The sequence below is a fragment of the Oncorhynchus tshawytscha genome, linkage group LG13 (genome assembly GCF_018296145.1).
Source record: "Oncorhynchus tshawytscha isolate Ot180627B linkage group LG13, Otsh_v2.0, whole genome shotgun sequence".
Lineage (NCBI taxonomy): Eukaryota > Metazoa > Chordata > Actinopteri > Salmoniformes > Salmonidae > Oncorhynchus > Oncorhynchus tshawytscha.
Genome location: NC_056441.1, coordinates 71,561,554 through 71,575,909, shown reverse-complemented (window position 1 = coordinate 71,575,909; position 14,356 = coordinate 71,561,554). Strand labels below are relative to the sequence as shown.

General features: G+C 43.7%; 1 protein-coding gene across 2 annotated transcripts in view; it reads left to right on the top strand.

The window, feature by feature from the left end:
- The first annotated feature begins 3,481 nt into the window (after positions 1 to 3,481).
- Positions 3,482 to 14,356, top strand: part of LOC112265637 (seizure protein 6 homolog) — a 147,959-nt gene continuing 137,084 nt past the window's right edge. For both annotated transcript variants that reach the window (XM_024443153.2, XM_024443152.2), the window contains exon 1: positions 3,482 to 3,854. In XM_024443153.2, the coding sequence (XP_024298921.1) occupies positions 3,782 to 3,854 (73 nt within the window). In that variant the 5' untranslated portion in view covers positions 3,482 to 3,781. The remainder of the gene's footprint in view (positions 3,855 to 14,356) is intronic.

The following is a 14,356-nucleotide window of genomic DNA, read 5'->3' as shown; positions in this document are numbered from 1 at the left end:
GGACAGTGAGTGACAGTGTGATTGGCAGACTTTGAGTGGAGAGCGTGGGCTTTCAGCAGAACCTGAGCAGAGCAACATCTAAAGACAGCTAACTCCCTGAGCTCAGAGCTAAACCATGACTGGCACAATGTGATGTTGGGCTTATTAGATTCCTCAAGACATTACATAAATTGACAAAGAGAAAACTATTGTTGTGGAGGAATGAGCATACAGGAAAGGATTGTAGAATCGGCAGTATTTAAATGTATCAGATGGTATGAAATAAGATTTCACTCTTGCGCATAATTTGAATATAGTTTGAATAAAATTATTCATAGTGGCATCTTTTGATTATAATCCTATTGGTGCTATTTAAGTATGTATGAGCATATTTGTTTACAGTGTGTGTGTGTTTGTGTGCGTGTGTGTGGCTACTTATAGCTGATTTTGTGGGCAAGGCCAGCATTGAGAATGTAAATCTAGTTTCTATGCCAGAGGCTAGTTTGAGACACGGCATAAATGTGTTTGTTTTTGGAATCTAATGTTGTCTCAGTAAAAACACCATACTCATACTCATTCTCATGGTGAGACAATCGATAGCTGAGGGTCGACACATACAAACTAAGACAGTAGCTGCGTCTGAAATGGCCCTCATTTCCCTATAGCGCTATATAGTGAATAAGGTCCCATTCAACTACAGCCAGTGAGATCAGTTACCCATTGTACCCGGCTGCTCTGTGTCCGCACAGCATGACACTCTCGTTCAGAGCTACATTTAGCAGCACCCTCAGTTGAAATAAAGCAAGGCATACACATTTTACATTAGATTTACGTGTTTTAGTAGACACTCTTATCCAAAACAAGTAGGGTTAGCTGCCTTGTTGAAGGTCACAGCAACAGATTTGTTTCACCTAGTCAGCTTGTGGATTTGAACCAGTGACCTTTTAGTTACTGGCCCAATGCTCTTAACCGCTAGGCTACCTAACAGCATTGAGACCAAAGACTCTTTCGCAAAGGAGTCCTGCATACACACAATTTACAAAATACACTGAACAAAAATAGAAACGCAACATTTAACAATTTCAACGATTTTACTGAGTTACAGTTCATATAAGGAAATCAGTCTATTGAAATACATTCATTAGGCCCTAATCTATGGATTTCATATGAGTGGGAATAGAGATATGCATCTGTTGGTCACAGGTACCTTTAAAAAAATAGGTAGGGGCGTGGATCAGAAAACCAGTCAGTATCTGGTGTGACCAGCATTTGCATCATGCAGTGCGACACATCTCCTTCACATAGAGTTGATCAGGCTGTTAATTGTGGCCTGTGGAATGTCTTTCCACTCCTCTTCATTGGCTGTGCGAAGTTGCTGAATATTAGGAGCAACTGGAACATGCTGTCATGCACATCGATCCAGAGCATCGCACAAATGCTCAATGGGTGACATGTCTGGTGAGTATGCAGGCCATGGAAGAACAAGGACATTTTCAGCTTCCAGGAATTGTGTACAGATATTTGCACCATGGGGTTGTGTATTATTATGCTGAAACATGAGGTGATGGCAGATGAATGGCACGACAATGGGTCTCAGAATCTCAGCACGGTATCTCTGTCCATTCAAATTGCCACCGATAAAATACAATTGTCTGCGTTGTCTGTAGCTTATGCCTGCCCATACCATAACCCCACCGCCACCATGGGATACTCTGTTCACAACGTTGACATCAGCAAACCACTCGCCCACACGACGCCATACAAGCTGTCTGCCATCTGCCCTGTATAGCTGACAACAGGATTCATCTGTGAAGAGCACACTTTTTCAGCGTACTAGTTGCCATTGAAGGGGAGCATTTGCCAACTGAAGTCAGTTATGATGCCGAATTGCAGTCAGGTCAAGACTTTGGTGTAGGACGACGATCACGCAAATGAGCTTCCCTGAGACGGTTTTCTTCGGTTGTGCAAATCCACAGTTTCATCAGCTGTCCGGGTGGCTGGTCTCAGACGATCCCACAGGTGAAGAGGCTGGATGTGGCGGTCTTGGGCAGGTGTGGTTACATGTGGTCAGTGGTTGTGAGGCTGGTTGGACATATTGCCAAATTCCCTAAAACAACTATGCACTCCTTCAAAACTTGAGACATCTGTGGCATTGTGTTGTGTGACAAAACTGCACATTTCAGAGGCATTTTATTGGCCATGGCACAAGGTGTACCTGTGTAAAGATCATGCGGTTCAATCAGCTTCTTGATATGGATTATCTTGATAAATGCTCACTAAAAGGGATTTAAATACATTTGTGCACAAAATTTGATAGACATAAAGCTTGTTGTGCATATGGAAAACTTCTGGTATCTTTTATTTCAGTTCATGAAACATGGGACCAACACTTTACGTATTGCGTTTCTATTTTTGATCAGTATACAATACACACACACACACACGCAAGCACGCACACACACACACAGACACACACAGACACACACACACACACACACACACACACACACACACACACACACACACACACACACACACACACACGCACGCACGCACACATGCACGCACTCACACACACACACACACACACACGCATGCACGCACGCACGCACACACGCACGCACGCACTCACACACACACACACACACACACACACGCATGCACGCACGCACGCACGCACACATGCACGCACTCACACACACACACACACACACACACACACGCACTCACACACACACACACACACACACACAAAGCCTGGAAAAACAAATCCAACATGAGGCAAGATATACTTTTTAGCAAGAATCCACTAAACACCAAGAGCTTTAGAGATTGAGGTCTTCAAAAATGTCCTTCTATTTAGACTAAATTGCTAGTTTCATTAACAGGCTTTGAATGGTTATGAATCTGAGGCAGTGTACCCAGTGTGTGGTCCCACAGTAAACAGGTTTCAGGAGAAAGAAAGGACATTCCCCCTGAAACCGATACACTCCTAGATGAAACACACAGAAGAAAAGCAACCTGCATTACCATTCAATTAGTAATACCAATCCCAATACCTTAGCACTGGCAGCATCACTTAACAATTCTATATTATTTCCATAAACCCATCTGTCTACTCTCTCTCTCTCGCAGATTTATCTATTGCCAGAGTGCCACATACCAATGAGAAGCTCGAAATACTAAAACTTTTTCATGAATAACATAATCAACGTATTTACAGTTCTACAAATAGGAGCAACATGATGTTTTCATTGTAATGCTAGTGCTACATTATGCCTGTTAACAAGACTGTTAGCGTTCACAGTAATTGTGAGTTTGTAATCGATTGAAAACGGGCGTAGTCGATTTGTCAATTGATACTGCAATCAAAGGTAATGAACTAAACACAGCCATTGTCATATGGAGGTAATTGACTTGAGGGCAGTATTACATTATGTATGGTAACGGTACAAACTTTCCATGGTTCTGAATTCAGTTGTTCCAGTTGCTGTCGCTAGGAGCTGTCCGCAGTGCTGAAACGACGGTGGTGCGCTGACTTGAAGAAAGAGAACGGCATACCCAACGATCTATCTATCTATCGATTTAGCGAACGTTGAAATTGAACAGTCTCCGTCTATCAGCTGATAACGACATGAGAACATAGCTCTCAGTGGAGCGCCAGTGCTGCGCAGTGTGCGATCCCGAGGTCTCACAGCAAGTGGCTTTTGCTGTACGAGCAGTCTCTATTTCATTTGAAGGAAAAGTGTTGATCCCAAGGACATTCCTTTCTATTAGCAGAGGACCAATACTGAAAGCAAGCATGAGTGCGGCACGAGATTACATAGTCGTTCTGATGGTTCTCTTTGCAATGATGACTGACATAGGCGCTAAAGGTAAGATTCTCAATAATATAACGGAAGGCTATTTGGTCGCTTATGCACATGTGTATTGCAATGTAATTCTGTTCCCGACCCGCCGGTCTTATGGTGCCACTGTATCCAATTATGTGTGAGCCTTTTTGTTGGTAGGTTATTTGGGAAACTACAGATGGAGATGTGTTTGTGGCAGGTCAGTCGGCTATCAGTCGTGTTCTTCCTTTAATGAGGGTTAAATGGTCCCCTCCACCGTTATGGCAATTATTCTCAAATAATTCATGTGGAGGAGAGGATATAACGTGTACATATCGTTCTTTTAAAGGCAGATGTTGTAGCCTATTTATTGCCTGCAATGAAGAATTCACAACAAGCCATACTAATTGCAATCGGCCATAAGGTCAGTTAAATACATTAATTTCCTTTAAAAAAGTTATACATTGACTAGTGATTGTAATTTAGCAAGTTCCAAATCCAAACTTTAAATAATTGTAAGTATTGTAATAACTGTTAAACAAACTTACACTAATAAAGTGTGGTAAACGTATCTTAATTAGTCTCAAATATCATCCTTTTGAAGTGTATTTTAATCGGTATTTATTATAACCTACATGGATGGAAAATATAATTAATTCTTGCTTCACAGTGCGCCAATCATTTTGAATAATTAATGATTAATGTGTCAACTTCTATCTCATATTTTAAAAAAGGAGATCTAATCATGAAAGAAGATGTATTAGTTCTAAGAACATTGGAATGACATGCACTGATTTGCATTGGTTTTACAGCTGGCTGCGCTATTCATTCTTTTGATTTGACAACATTCATTTATTAAAGTACTATCTTATCGTATTGAGAATCCTCGAGCTGCGCAGTGTACGGGTAGGGGGGTTGGGATAGTTTAAAGAGGAATAAATAAACCTATGAAGACAACCAGACAATATTTTCTCGGCCTGCATCTGATCATTCTACCCACATAAATATTTATTAAAGGGTTTGGTCTTGACTTGCACCCATGATGTACTTCACACGAGTCTCTCATAAACATGCATGTCACACAACGGCGATCATGACGGACCCATCAGACGTTTCTGTCCAATCTGCTGAATTTGTTTTATTCTGTTATGTTCCAGTATTTTAGTGACCCTGTGCAGGGCTGGAAACTATTACATTTCCGTTCATGTCATATCAGAAATGATTGAAATTCAAATTAAAGAATTGTAAAATCCTCATTGAAAATAAATACTGTAGAATATTTAAAAAATTGGTCATTCAATTAAATTGACTTTTGAGGAGATGTTTGATAGAATAGAACAGGAAATTAGCAAAGGAAAAAAAGGGAGGGTATCTATGTTGTGGGATGAGATGTCAAACTTTGGAAGAATCACCTACTTTACCTGATAAAGTAATACATCAACCTATTATAACACCAATTTACACATGGTTTTACTAATAGGTCATCGATATTCCATAAAACTAATAGCTATTATGGCTTCTTCATGCCTGCGGCTGGGAAAACCTGGCTCCAGAGAGAATGTTGCATCATATTCTGCATTGATCCCAAGTCATCAGCCTGACCTTATGATCTCAGAGGTCCGTGGGCCTCCCTGTCCTTATCAGTCACCTTCTACTGAACCTCTGAAGCTGCACTTTACTGCAGAGCAGAAGCACCTGTAAAAGCACTCTAGCTAATGTGAGGCTCCATCAGTCCAGATTGAGCACTGAGCGAGAGGTTCAGTGAGCTAAAAGCAGGAGCCCATATTAAATTGATAGCATTGTGCTGTGCTAAAAATGGGTGACAATTGATGAGGAATGGGTGAGTATAGGTTAACTTGGGTGAGTATAGGTAAATATAGGTTGACTTTAGGTTGGTCAGTAATCCTCCATCTTTTTTGTTGCTGTGTCAATATCAATGAGTGTACAAAACATTAAGAACACCTGCTCTTTCCATGACATAGACTGACCAGGTAAATCCAGGTGAAAGCTATGATCCCTTATTGATGTCACCGGTTAAATCCACTTCAATCAGTGTAGATGAAGGGGAGGAGACAGGTTAAAGAAGTATTTGTAAGCCTTGAGACAATTGAGACATGGATTGTGTATGTGTTTCATTCAGAGGGTAAATGGGCAAGACAACATATTTAAGTGCCTTTAAACGGGTGGTAGGGGCCAGACGCACTGGTTTGTGAACTGCAACACTGTTGGGTTTTTCACGCTCAACAGTTTCCCGTGTGTATCAAGAAGGGTCAAGAAGGGTCCACCACCCAAAGGACATCCAGCCAACATGGGCCAACATCAATGTGTAATGCTTACGACATGCTCCGACGAATTGAGGCTGTTCTGAGGGCAAAAGGGGGTGCAACTTAATATTAGGAAGGTGTTCCTAATGTTTTGTACACTGTGTGTGTATACAATCTGTCCATAGATATAATTTATCTCATAGGCTGCATTAATTGAGGGTGGGATGCAGAAGCCTGCGTAGTTGTGTGTCATGGGCTCTAATGTCAACATGCTGTTTCAAAGTACATTGTGTGTTTCTACTGGTTTTATGTTGTGTTTGTGAGACTCATAAGGGAGGTGGCCGTTTGTGTCTGCTCACAGCGAGAATGCATCCCCCCTACTGCTCCTCTCTGATAATAATGAGAATTACAATACAATCTCAGAGCTATCATTGACACTGCAGAGTGCTGTGTCTGTATTGGCCGTTAGGGGGCGCATGAGGCCACTGATGCTGCCGCTTTTGAGCATCCCCTCTTGGTAATGGTCCTCGGGGTGGACTGTAATCATAATGGGGACAGGAGAGAATCAGTTCCCTCTCCCAGGAACATCCTATTCCTCTCTGCCCCTTATAATGTCCATGTGAGACGGCTTCCTGTGCTCGGAGACACCTCCCACAACTCTCTGGCACCACCATGACGTATGAGTGGGGGGACAATGGACTGGAAAGGGGAGATTTGATCATGTCTGAGTTTTGGGGTCACGCTCTGTGTTTATTTTCTCCAGATTGATGCCCTGACTTAAAGAAAACTTGCCTGGCACTGAACTGGAGGGATGGAGGGCTGGGGGTCTGGAGGGCTGGGGGTTTGGAGGACTGGAGGGCTGGAGGGCTGGGGTCTGGAGGACTGGATGTCTGGAGGTCTGGAGGTCTGGGGGTCTGCAGGACTGGGGGTCTGGAGGGCTGGGGGTCTGGACGGCTGGGGGTTTGGAGGACTGGGGGCTGGTGGTCTGGAGGACTGGAGGGCTGGGGGTCTGGAGGGCTGGGGGTTTGGAGGACTGGAGGGCTGGAGTGCTGGGGGTCTGCAGGGCTGGGGGTCTGGAGGGTTGGAGGGCTAGGGTTCTAGAGGGCTGGGGGTCTGGAGGACTGGATGTCTGGAGGGCTGGGGGTCTGGGGGTCTGCAGGACTGGGGGTCTGGAGGGCTGGGGGTCTGGACGGCTGGGGGTTTGGAGGGTTGGATGTCTGGAGGTCTGGGGGTCTGGGGGTCTGCAGGACTGGGGGTCTGGAGGGCTGGGGGTCTGGACGGCTGGGTGTTTGGAGGACTGGAGGGCTGGGGGTCTGTAGGAATGGAGGGCTGGGGGTCTGGAGGGCTGGGGGTTTGAAGGACTGGAGGGCTGGGGGTCTGGAGGACTGGATATCTGGAGTGCTGGGAGTCTGCAGGGCTGGGGGTCTGGAGCGTTGGAGGGCTGGTGGGCTAGGGTTCTAGAGGGCTGGGGGTCTGGAGGACTGGATGTCTGGAGGGCTGGGGGTCTGCAGGACTGGGGGTCTGGGGTTCTGGACGGCTGGGGGTTTGGAGGACTGGGGGGCTGGGGGTCTGGAGGGCTGGAGGTTTGGAGAATTGGAGGGCTGGGGGTCTGGAGTGCTGGATGTCTGGAGTGCTGGGGTTCTGCAGGGCTGGGGATCTGGAGGACTGGAGGGCTGTGGGTCTGGAGGGCTGGGGGTCTGGTGGTCTGAAGGGCTGGAGGGATGGGGGTCTGGGGGACTGAAGGGCTGGGGTTCTTATGGCAACTCCCTGCATTGCCACCTCTGTCATCTACTGACACAGATCTGATGGGAGATCAGCATGGCTATTTGAGATAGAGAGAGAGAGCGAGAACGAGAGGGGAGAGAGAGAGACAAACGGCTGGTGCAGGAAAGACTGGCAACAGCTAGAACAACATCAAACACATGCACACACACATGGATGCACACCCTTGGAGTACACACACACACATGGAAACACACATGCATGTACATAGAAATGAATCCTCCTGTTTTAACTTATTGAATCAATTAGATCTGAACATAGGAAGTATCCATGTAATGTAGTGAATTGAACAAAAGCTCCCGCCTGTATTCCCTGTTCTGTGTGAGCTCAGAGCACAGCTTTTAATTTTGCAATGATAAATCACCCCAGACACCCAGAAGTGGGATGAAGGGTAGGTTTGAGAACAAGCTTGTGTGTATGTGTGTGTAAAAGAAAGAAAATCAGTGTTAGAGATTATACATGTTTCAGATTTGAAGTCATTGTCAATCACTCTGTATTGGAATATCAGAACAAGCTACATCAATCTGTCTTTGATGTTTTAGTTTAGCTTTCCATGTCGGAACTCTGAGCTTGACCTGAATATGTCACAGTCAGTAATCTCTTCTAATCGTAGAAGTTGTTTTTCTCCCTATAACACGCAAACACTTTATCTGTCTGTGTGTGTGTGTATGCACGCAAACACTTTGTCTGTCTGTGTGTGTGTATGCACGCAAACACTTTGTCTGTGTGTGTGTATGCACGCAAACACACACACCCACGCATGCAAAAATAAATCATAATCGAGCTCTGCTCAGCTTTTTTAACTCCCCCCCGTAACGCTTTTCTTCTGGTGAAGTAGAAGTGGACCAAAATGCAGTGTGGTGGTTATTCATGTTCTTAATAAAGATGACTATACATGAACAGACTAAACAAAACAAGAAAAGTGAAAACCTAAACAGTCCTATCTGGTGCAAACACAGAGACAGGAACAATCACCCACAAAACACTCAAAGAATATGGCTGCCTAAATATGGTTCCCAATCAGAGACAACGATAAACACCTGCCTCTGATTGAGAACCACTCCAGACAGCCATAGACTATGCTAGATACCCCTACTATAATACAAACCCAATACCTAACAAAAACCCCAAGACAAAACACACCACATACAAAACCCATGTCACACCCTGGCCTGACCAAATTAATAAAGAAAACACAAAATACTAAGACCAGGGCGTGACCCCCCCTAATTACTGGCTATTAAAAATCAGTGTGAACTCACAATGTGATCTCTGGCCGCAAGTGCTGCAGAAGCCCCTTCTCAGCCATTCCACTGTTATTCTCAGAAAAAACTCACCCTTATGGAGCCCCTGAGATAAGCGATAAACTTCCACCCAGCTTCCTTCCTCTCTCTCGCTCTCTCTCTTTCTCTCCCCCTCCCTCTCCCTCCTCGTTCCTGACTCCTTTTCCCTGCCTCAGATAAAAAGCTATTTGCTCTGGGTGTCAATGGTCCGACGGAATCAGCATTGCTTCATGGCTGTAGGAAAGAAAAAGCTGGAAAGAGGGAACATCTCTTTTAATTAAACCCCATAGATGCTCTCGAGATCTGATGAAAATTATATAAATTGAGAGAATTGAAAATGTTCAACACATGCTTTTCTATTACCTGTCCCAGCGAGCTCCTCCCTGTGCCATCAGAGGCTATTCAGACCGTGTATACCCTCCAAATTGTGGGGAGTTTCCCTTTTGACACACTCAATTGGAAATTAGTGTTATTGTAAAGCAGCCGTTGGTTCCCATCTCCCGGGGAAGGAAGAGGGCTCAGTCTGATAGAGCTTTTGACACACTCAATTGGAAATGAGTGTTATTGTAAAGCGGCCGTTGGTTCCCGTCTCCCGGGGAAGGAAGAGGGCTCAGTCTGATCTTTTGACACGTCCCAGGCGGTGTGGTGAGGTAGTGAGAGGACGGTGGAACCACACACTCTTTCTCTTCTCCTCTGTCTTTTCCTCTCTGCATGATATATACCCCAGCTGCTGTCAGTCAAAGCAGGTTTCCTGAAGGCTGTGTTCACCTGGTTTACCATATCCCCATCTTTGAATGGAACATTATGTCCCGTTTGTGACAAAAGCCTTCGAGTTATACATCTGAGTAATTCTAAACTCTATCCATTTACGCTCCATTACCGTGAATGCAGCCCCCTGTCATCTTCAAACATCATTTCTGCTCTGGTGTATTTCGACATGGCTTTGTACCATCACAAAAAAGTAGCAAAACTCTTCCTTTGTTGTCCTGCCTCTCTGTTACATAGTGCACAGTACCACCCTGTGTTTCTCCAGATCTTTCTTTTGTTCTACTTGAACAAAAGCTCTGCTTTCAGACTGTGGGTCTGGTCTGAAAGCAGAGCTATAGAACATTAACACTATTCATGTGTGAATGACTGGTGATGTCACATAGCAGTCTTTGGTTTCTCTCCCGGCTAGCTGGCTGCTGAGAGGCTTGGAGACAGTTATTACAAATCAATGGCCAATCTAGTCTGCACTGTGGCCCATGTCCTCATGCATTACTCTCCAGGCTGTCTCCATAATGTAAATAAATCCTGCCTCCCATTTGCATTGCGTTGCTTGGGCAAATGACCTGACGCACACAGTCAGTAAGAGACATAACATCATGTGACATACAGTCAGTAAGAGACATAACATCATGTGACACACAGTCAGTAAGATACATAACATCATGTGACACACAGTCAGTAAGAGACATAACATCATGTGACACACAGTCAGTAAGGGACATAACATCATGTGACACACAGTCAGTAAGGGACATAACATCATGTGACACACAGTCAGTAAGAGACATAACATCATGTGACACACAGTCAGTAAGAGACATAACATCATGTGACACACAGTCAGTAAGAGACATAACATCATGTGACACACAGTCAGTAAGAGACATAACATCATGTGACACACAGTCAGTAAGGGACATAACATCATGTGACACACAGTCAGTAAGAGACATAACATCATGTGACACACAGTCAGTAAGAGACATAACATCATGTGACATACAGTCAGTAAGAGACATAACATCATGTGACACACAGTCAGTAAGATACATAACATCATGTGACACACAGTCAGTAAGAGACATAACATCATGTGACACACAGTCAGTAAGAGACATAACATCATGTGACATACAGTCAGTAAGAGACATAACATCATGTGACACAGTCAGTAAGAGACATAACATCATGTGACACACAGTCAGTAAGAGACATAACATCATGTGACACACAGTCAGTAAGAGACATAACATCATGTGACACACAGTCAGTAAGAGACATAACATCATGTGACACACAGTCAGTAAGACATAACATCATGTGACACACAGTCAGTAAGAGACATAACATCATGTGACACACAGTCAGTAAGAGACATAACATCATGTGACACACAGTCAGTAAGAGACATAACATCATGTGACACACAGTCAGTAAGAGACATAACATCATGTGACACACAGTCAGTAAGAGACATAACATCATGTGACACAGTCAGTAAGAGACATAACATCATGTGACACACAGTCAGTAAGGGACATAACATCATGTGACACACAGTCAGTAAGAGACATAACATCATGTGACATACAGTCAGTAAGAGACATAACATCATGTGACACACAGTCAGTAAGAGACATAACATCATGTGACACACAGTCAGTAAGAGACATAACATCATGTGACACACAGTCAGTAAGAGACATAACATCATGTGACACACAGTCAGTAAGAGACATAACATCATGTGACACACAGTCAGTAAGGGACATAACATCATGTGACACACAGTCAGTAAGAGACATAACATCATGTGACACACAGTCAGTAAGAGACATAACATCATGTGACAAGTCAGTAAGAGACATAACATCATGTGACACACAGTCAGTAAGAGACATAACATCATGTGACACACAGTCAGTAAGAGACATAACATCATGTGACACACAGTCAGTAAGACATAACATCATGTGACACACAGTCAGTAAGAGACATAACATCATGTGACACACAGTCAGTAAGAGACATAACATCATGTGACACACAGTCAGTAAGAGACATAACATCATGTGACACACAGTCAGTAAGAGACATAACATCATGTGACACACAGTCAGTAAGAGACATAACATCATGTGACACACAGTCAGTAAGAGACATAACATCATGTGACACACAGTCAGTAAGAGACATATCATGTGACATACAGTCAGTAAGAGACATAACATCATGTGACACAGTCAGTAAGAGACATAACATCATGTGACACACAGTCAATAAGAGACATAACATCATGTGACACACAGTCAGTAAGAGACATATCATGTGACATACAGTCAGTAAGAGACATAACATCATGTGACACACAGTCAGTAAGAGACATAACATCATGTGACACACAGTCAGTAAGATACATAACATCATGTGACACACAGTCAGTAAGAGACATAACATCATGTGACACAGTCAGTAAGGGACATAACATCATGTGACACACAGTCAGTAAGAGACATAACATCATGTGACACACAGTCAGTAAGAGACATAACATCATGTGACACACAGTCAGTAAGAGACATAACATCATGTGACACACAGTCAGTAAGAGACATAACATCATGTGACACACAGTCAGTAAGAGACATAACATCATGTGACACACAGTCAGTAAGAGACATAACATCATGTGACACACAGTCAGTAAGAGACATAACATCATGTGACACACAGTCAGTAAGAGACATAACATCTTGCTTGAATTGAAATCCACTAGATAAGTTTCTGGAGCTGGACTATTTTATTTTTTAAATGTTCTTATTAAGATTAAGTTTGTTCTGTGCTATTCCCTCCTCCCTCGCTACCTCATCCGTCCTCACCATGAAACTCGGTCAGTTTCAGCCTCCCTATCTCAGACCCGTGGCTCTATCGATCTGACCACTGAGGAGGAGAGCAAACATTAGTGCAGGGAATCAGTACCAACCCATTCGCTCCCTCTCCTCTCCCTCTCCTCTCATGGATTGGCACACTGTGTACACCTGGCTAATTGGGGCTGGCGTGTGGTGAGCATGCAGAGCTGAGGACCTCTCTGGAACCATTAGGCCCTTGGACAGCTCTCTTCCTCTTCTCCACATCTGGTTCACACTGCCAACTCCTGTCTGGATGGCTCTTCATCTAGATGGGCAAACCAGGATCAGGCCAGACCAGACCTGGAGGATATCAGGGCTGGCTGTGTGCTCAGGCAGCAGGTCAACACTTCCACAGGCAGCAGGTCAACACTTCCACAGGCAGCAGGTCAACACTTCCACAGGCAGCAGGTCAACACTTGCTTAACTCGTCTGAAAGTAAACAAGACACTTTGTTTCTTCTCATCAGACATGTTTTGGACCTTCGTGTTTTATGCAGGAGGGGTCAAGTAGATAGGGGTGACAGTGCTGTTTGTTTGTTCTTAGTTGGTCAACTCCAGTCATTTTTTTATTTACTATGTTTACTGTCCACAAACCTTTTGGTGGAATATGGGCCCTCTACCACTTCTACTGTAATTGTAATTTCCTACGATCACACCCACTTCAAACTTGTCTTTTACCATAAAGTCTCTCAGTCCCCATAAAGATCTGATTGATGTGTTACATCGCCTCCTCTGTTCAGTCGCTTTTGCTCGACTCCAAAGAGTCAGCGATGTTGATGATGGTCGGTCGGTAACCCCTACACCATAACCCTCGACATTTCAAATGGAGGTGCAAGCAGAGGGCTTCAACTTTGGCCTATGACTCATTTCCTGTCTGCAGATCCTGCTGGCTCTACCAGCACATCCTTCCTCTTCAGGACATGGAGCCACTTCTTCAAAAGTTGCAGGTCCTTGGTCAGCCGATGGTAGTTTACCAAGGGATTTGTTTGGGAGCGAATTCATACAGCCTGGCGCTATATAAAATATATCACTAGCCACTTTAAACAATGCTACCTAATATAATGTTTACATACCCTACATTATTCATCTCATATGTATACGTATATACTGTACTCTATATCATCTACTGCATCCTTATGTAATACATGTATCACTAGCCACTAACTATGCCACTTTGTTTACATACTCATCTCATATGTATATACTGTACTCGATACCATCTACTGTATCTTGCCTATGCTGCTCTGTACCATCACTCATTCATATATCTTTATGTACATATTCTTTATCCCCTTACACTGTGTATAAGACAGTAGTTTTTTTTGGAATTGTTAGTTAGTTTACTTGTTGGATTATTACTGCATTGTCGGAACTAGAAGCACAAGCATTTCGCTACACTCGCATGAACATTTGCTAACCATGTGTATGTGACAAATAAAATTTGATTTGATTTGATTTGATATACAGTTAATGTTTTAATTACTACTTGTTGTTGCCATCTTCGTTGTCTGCACCTAACCTCACTCTCTTTGAGTCACTCTC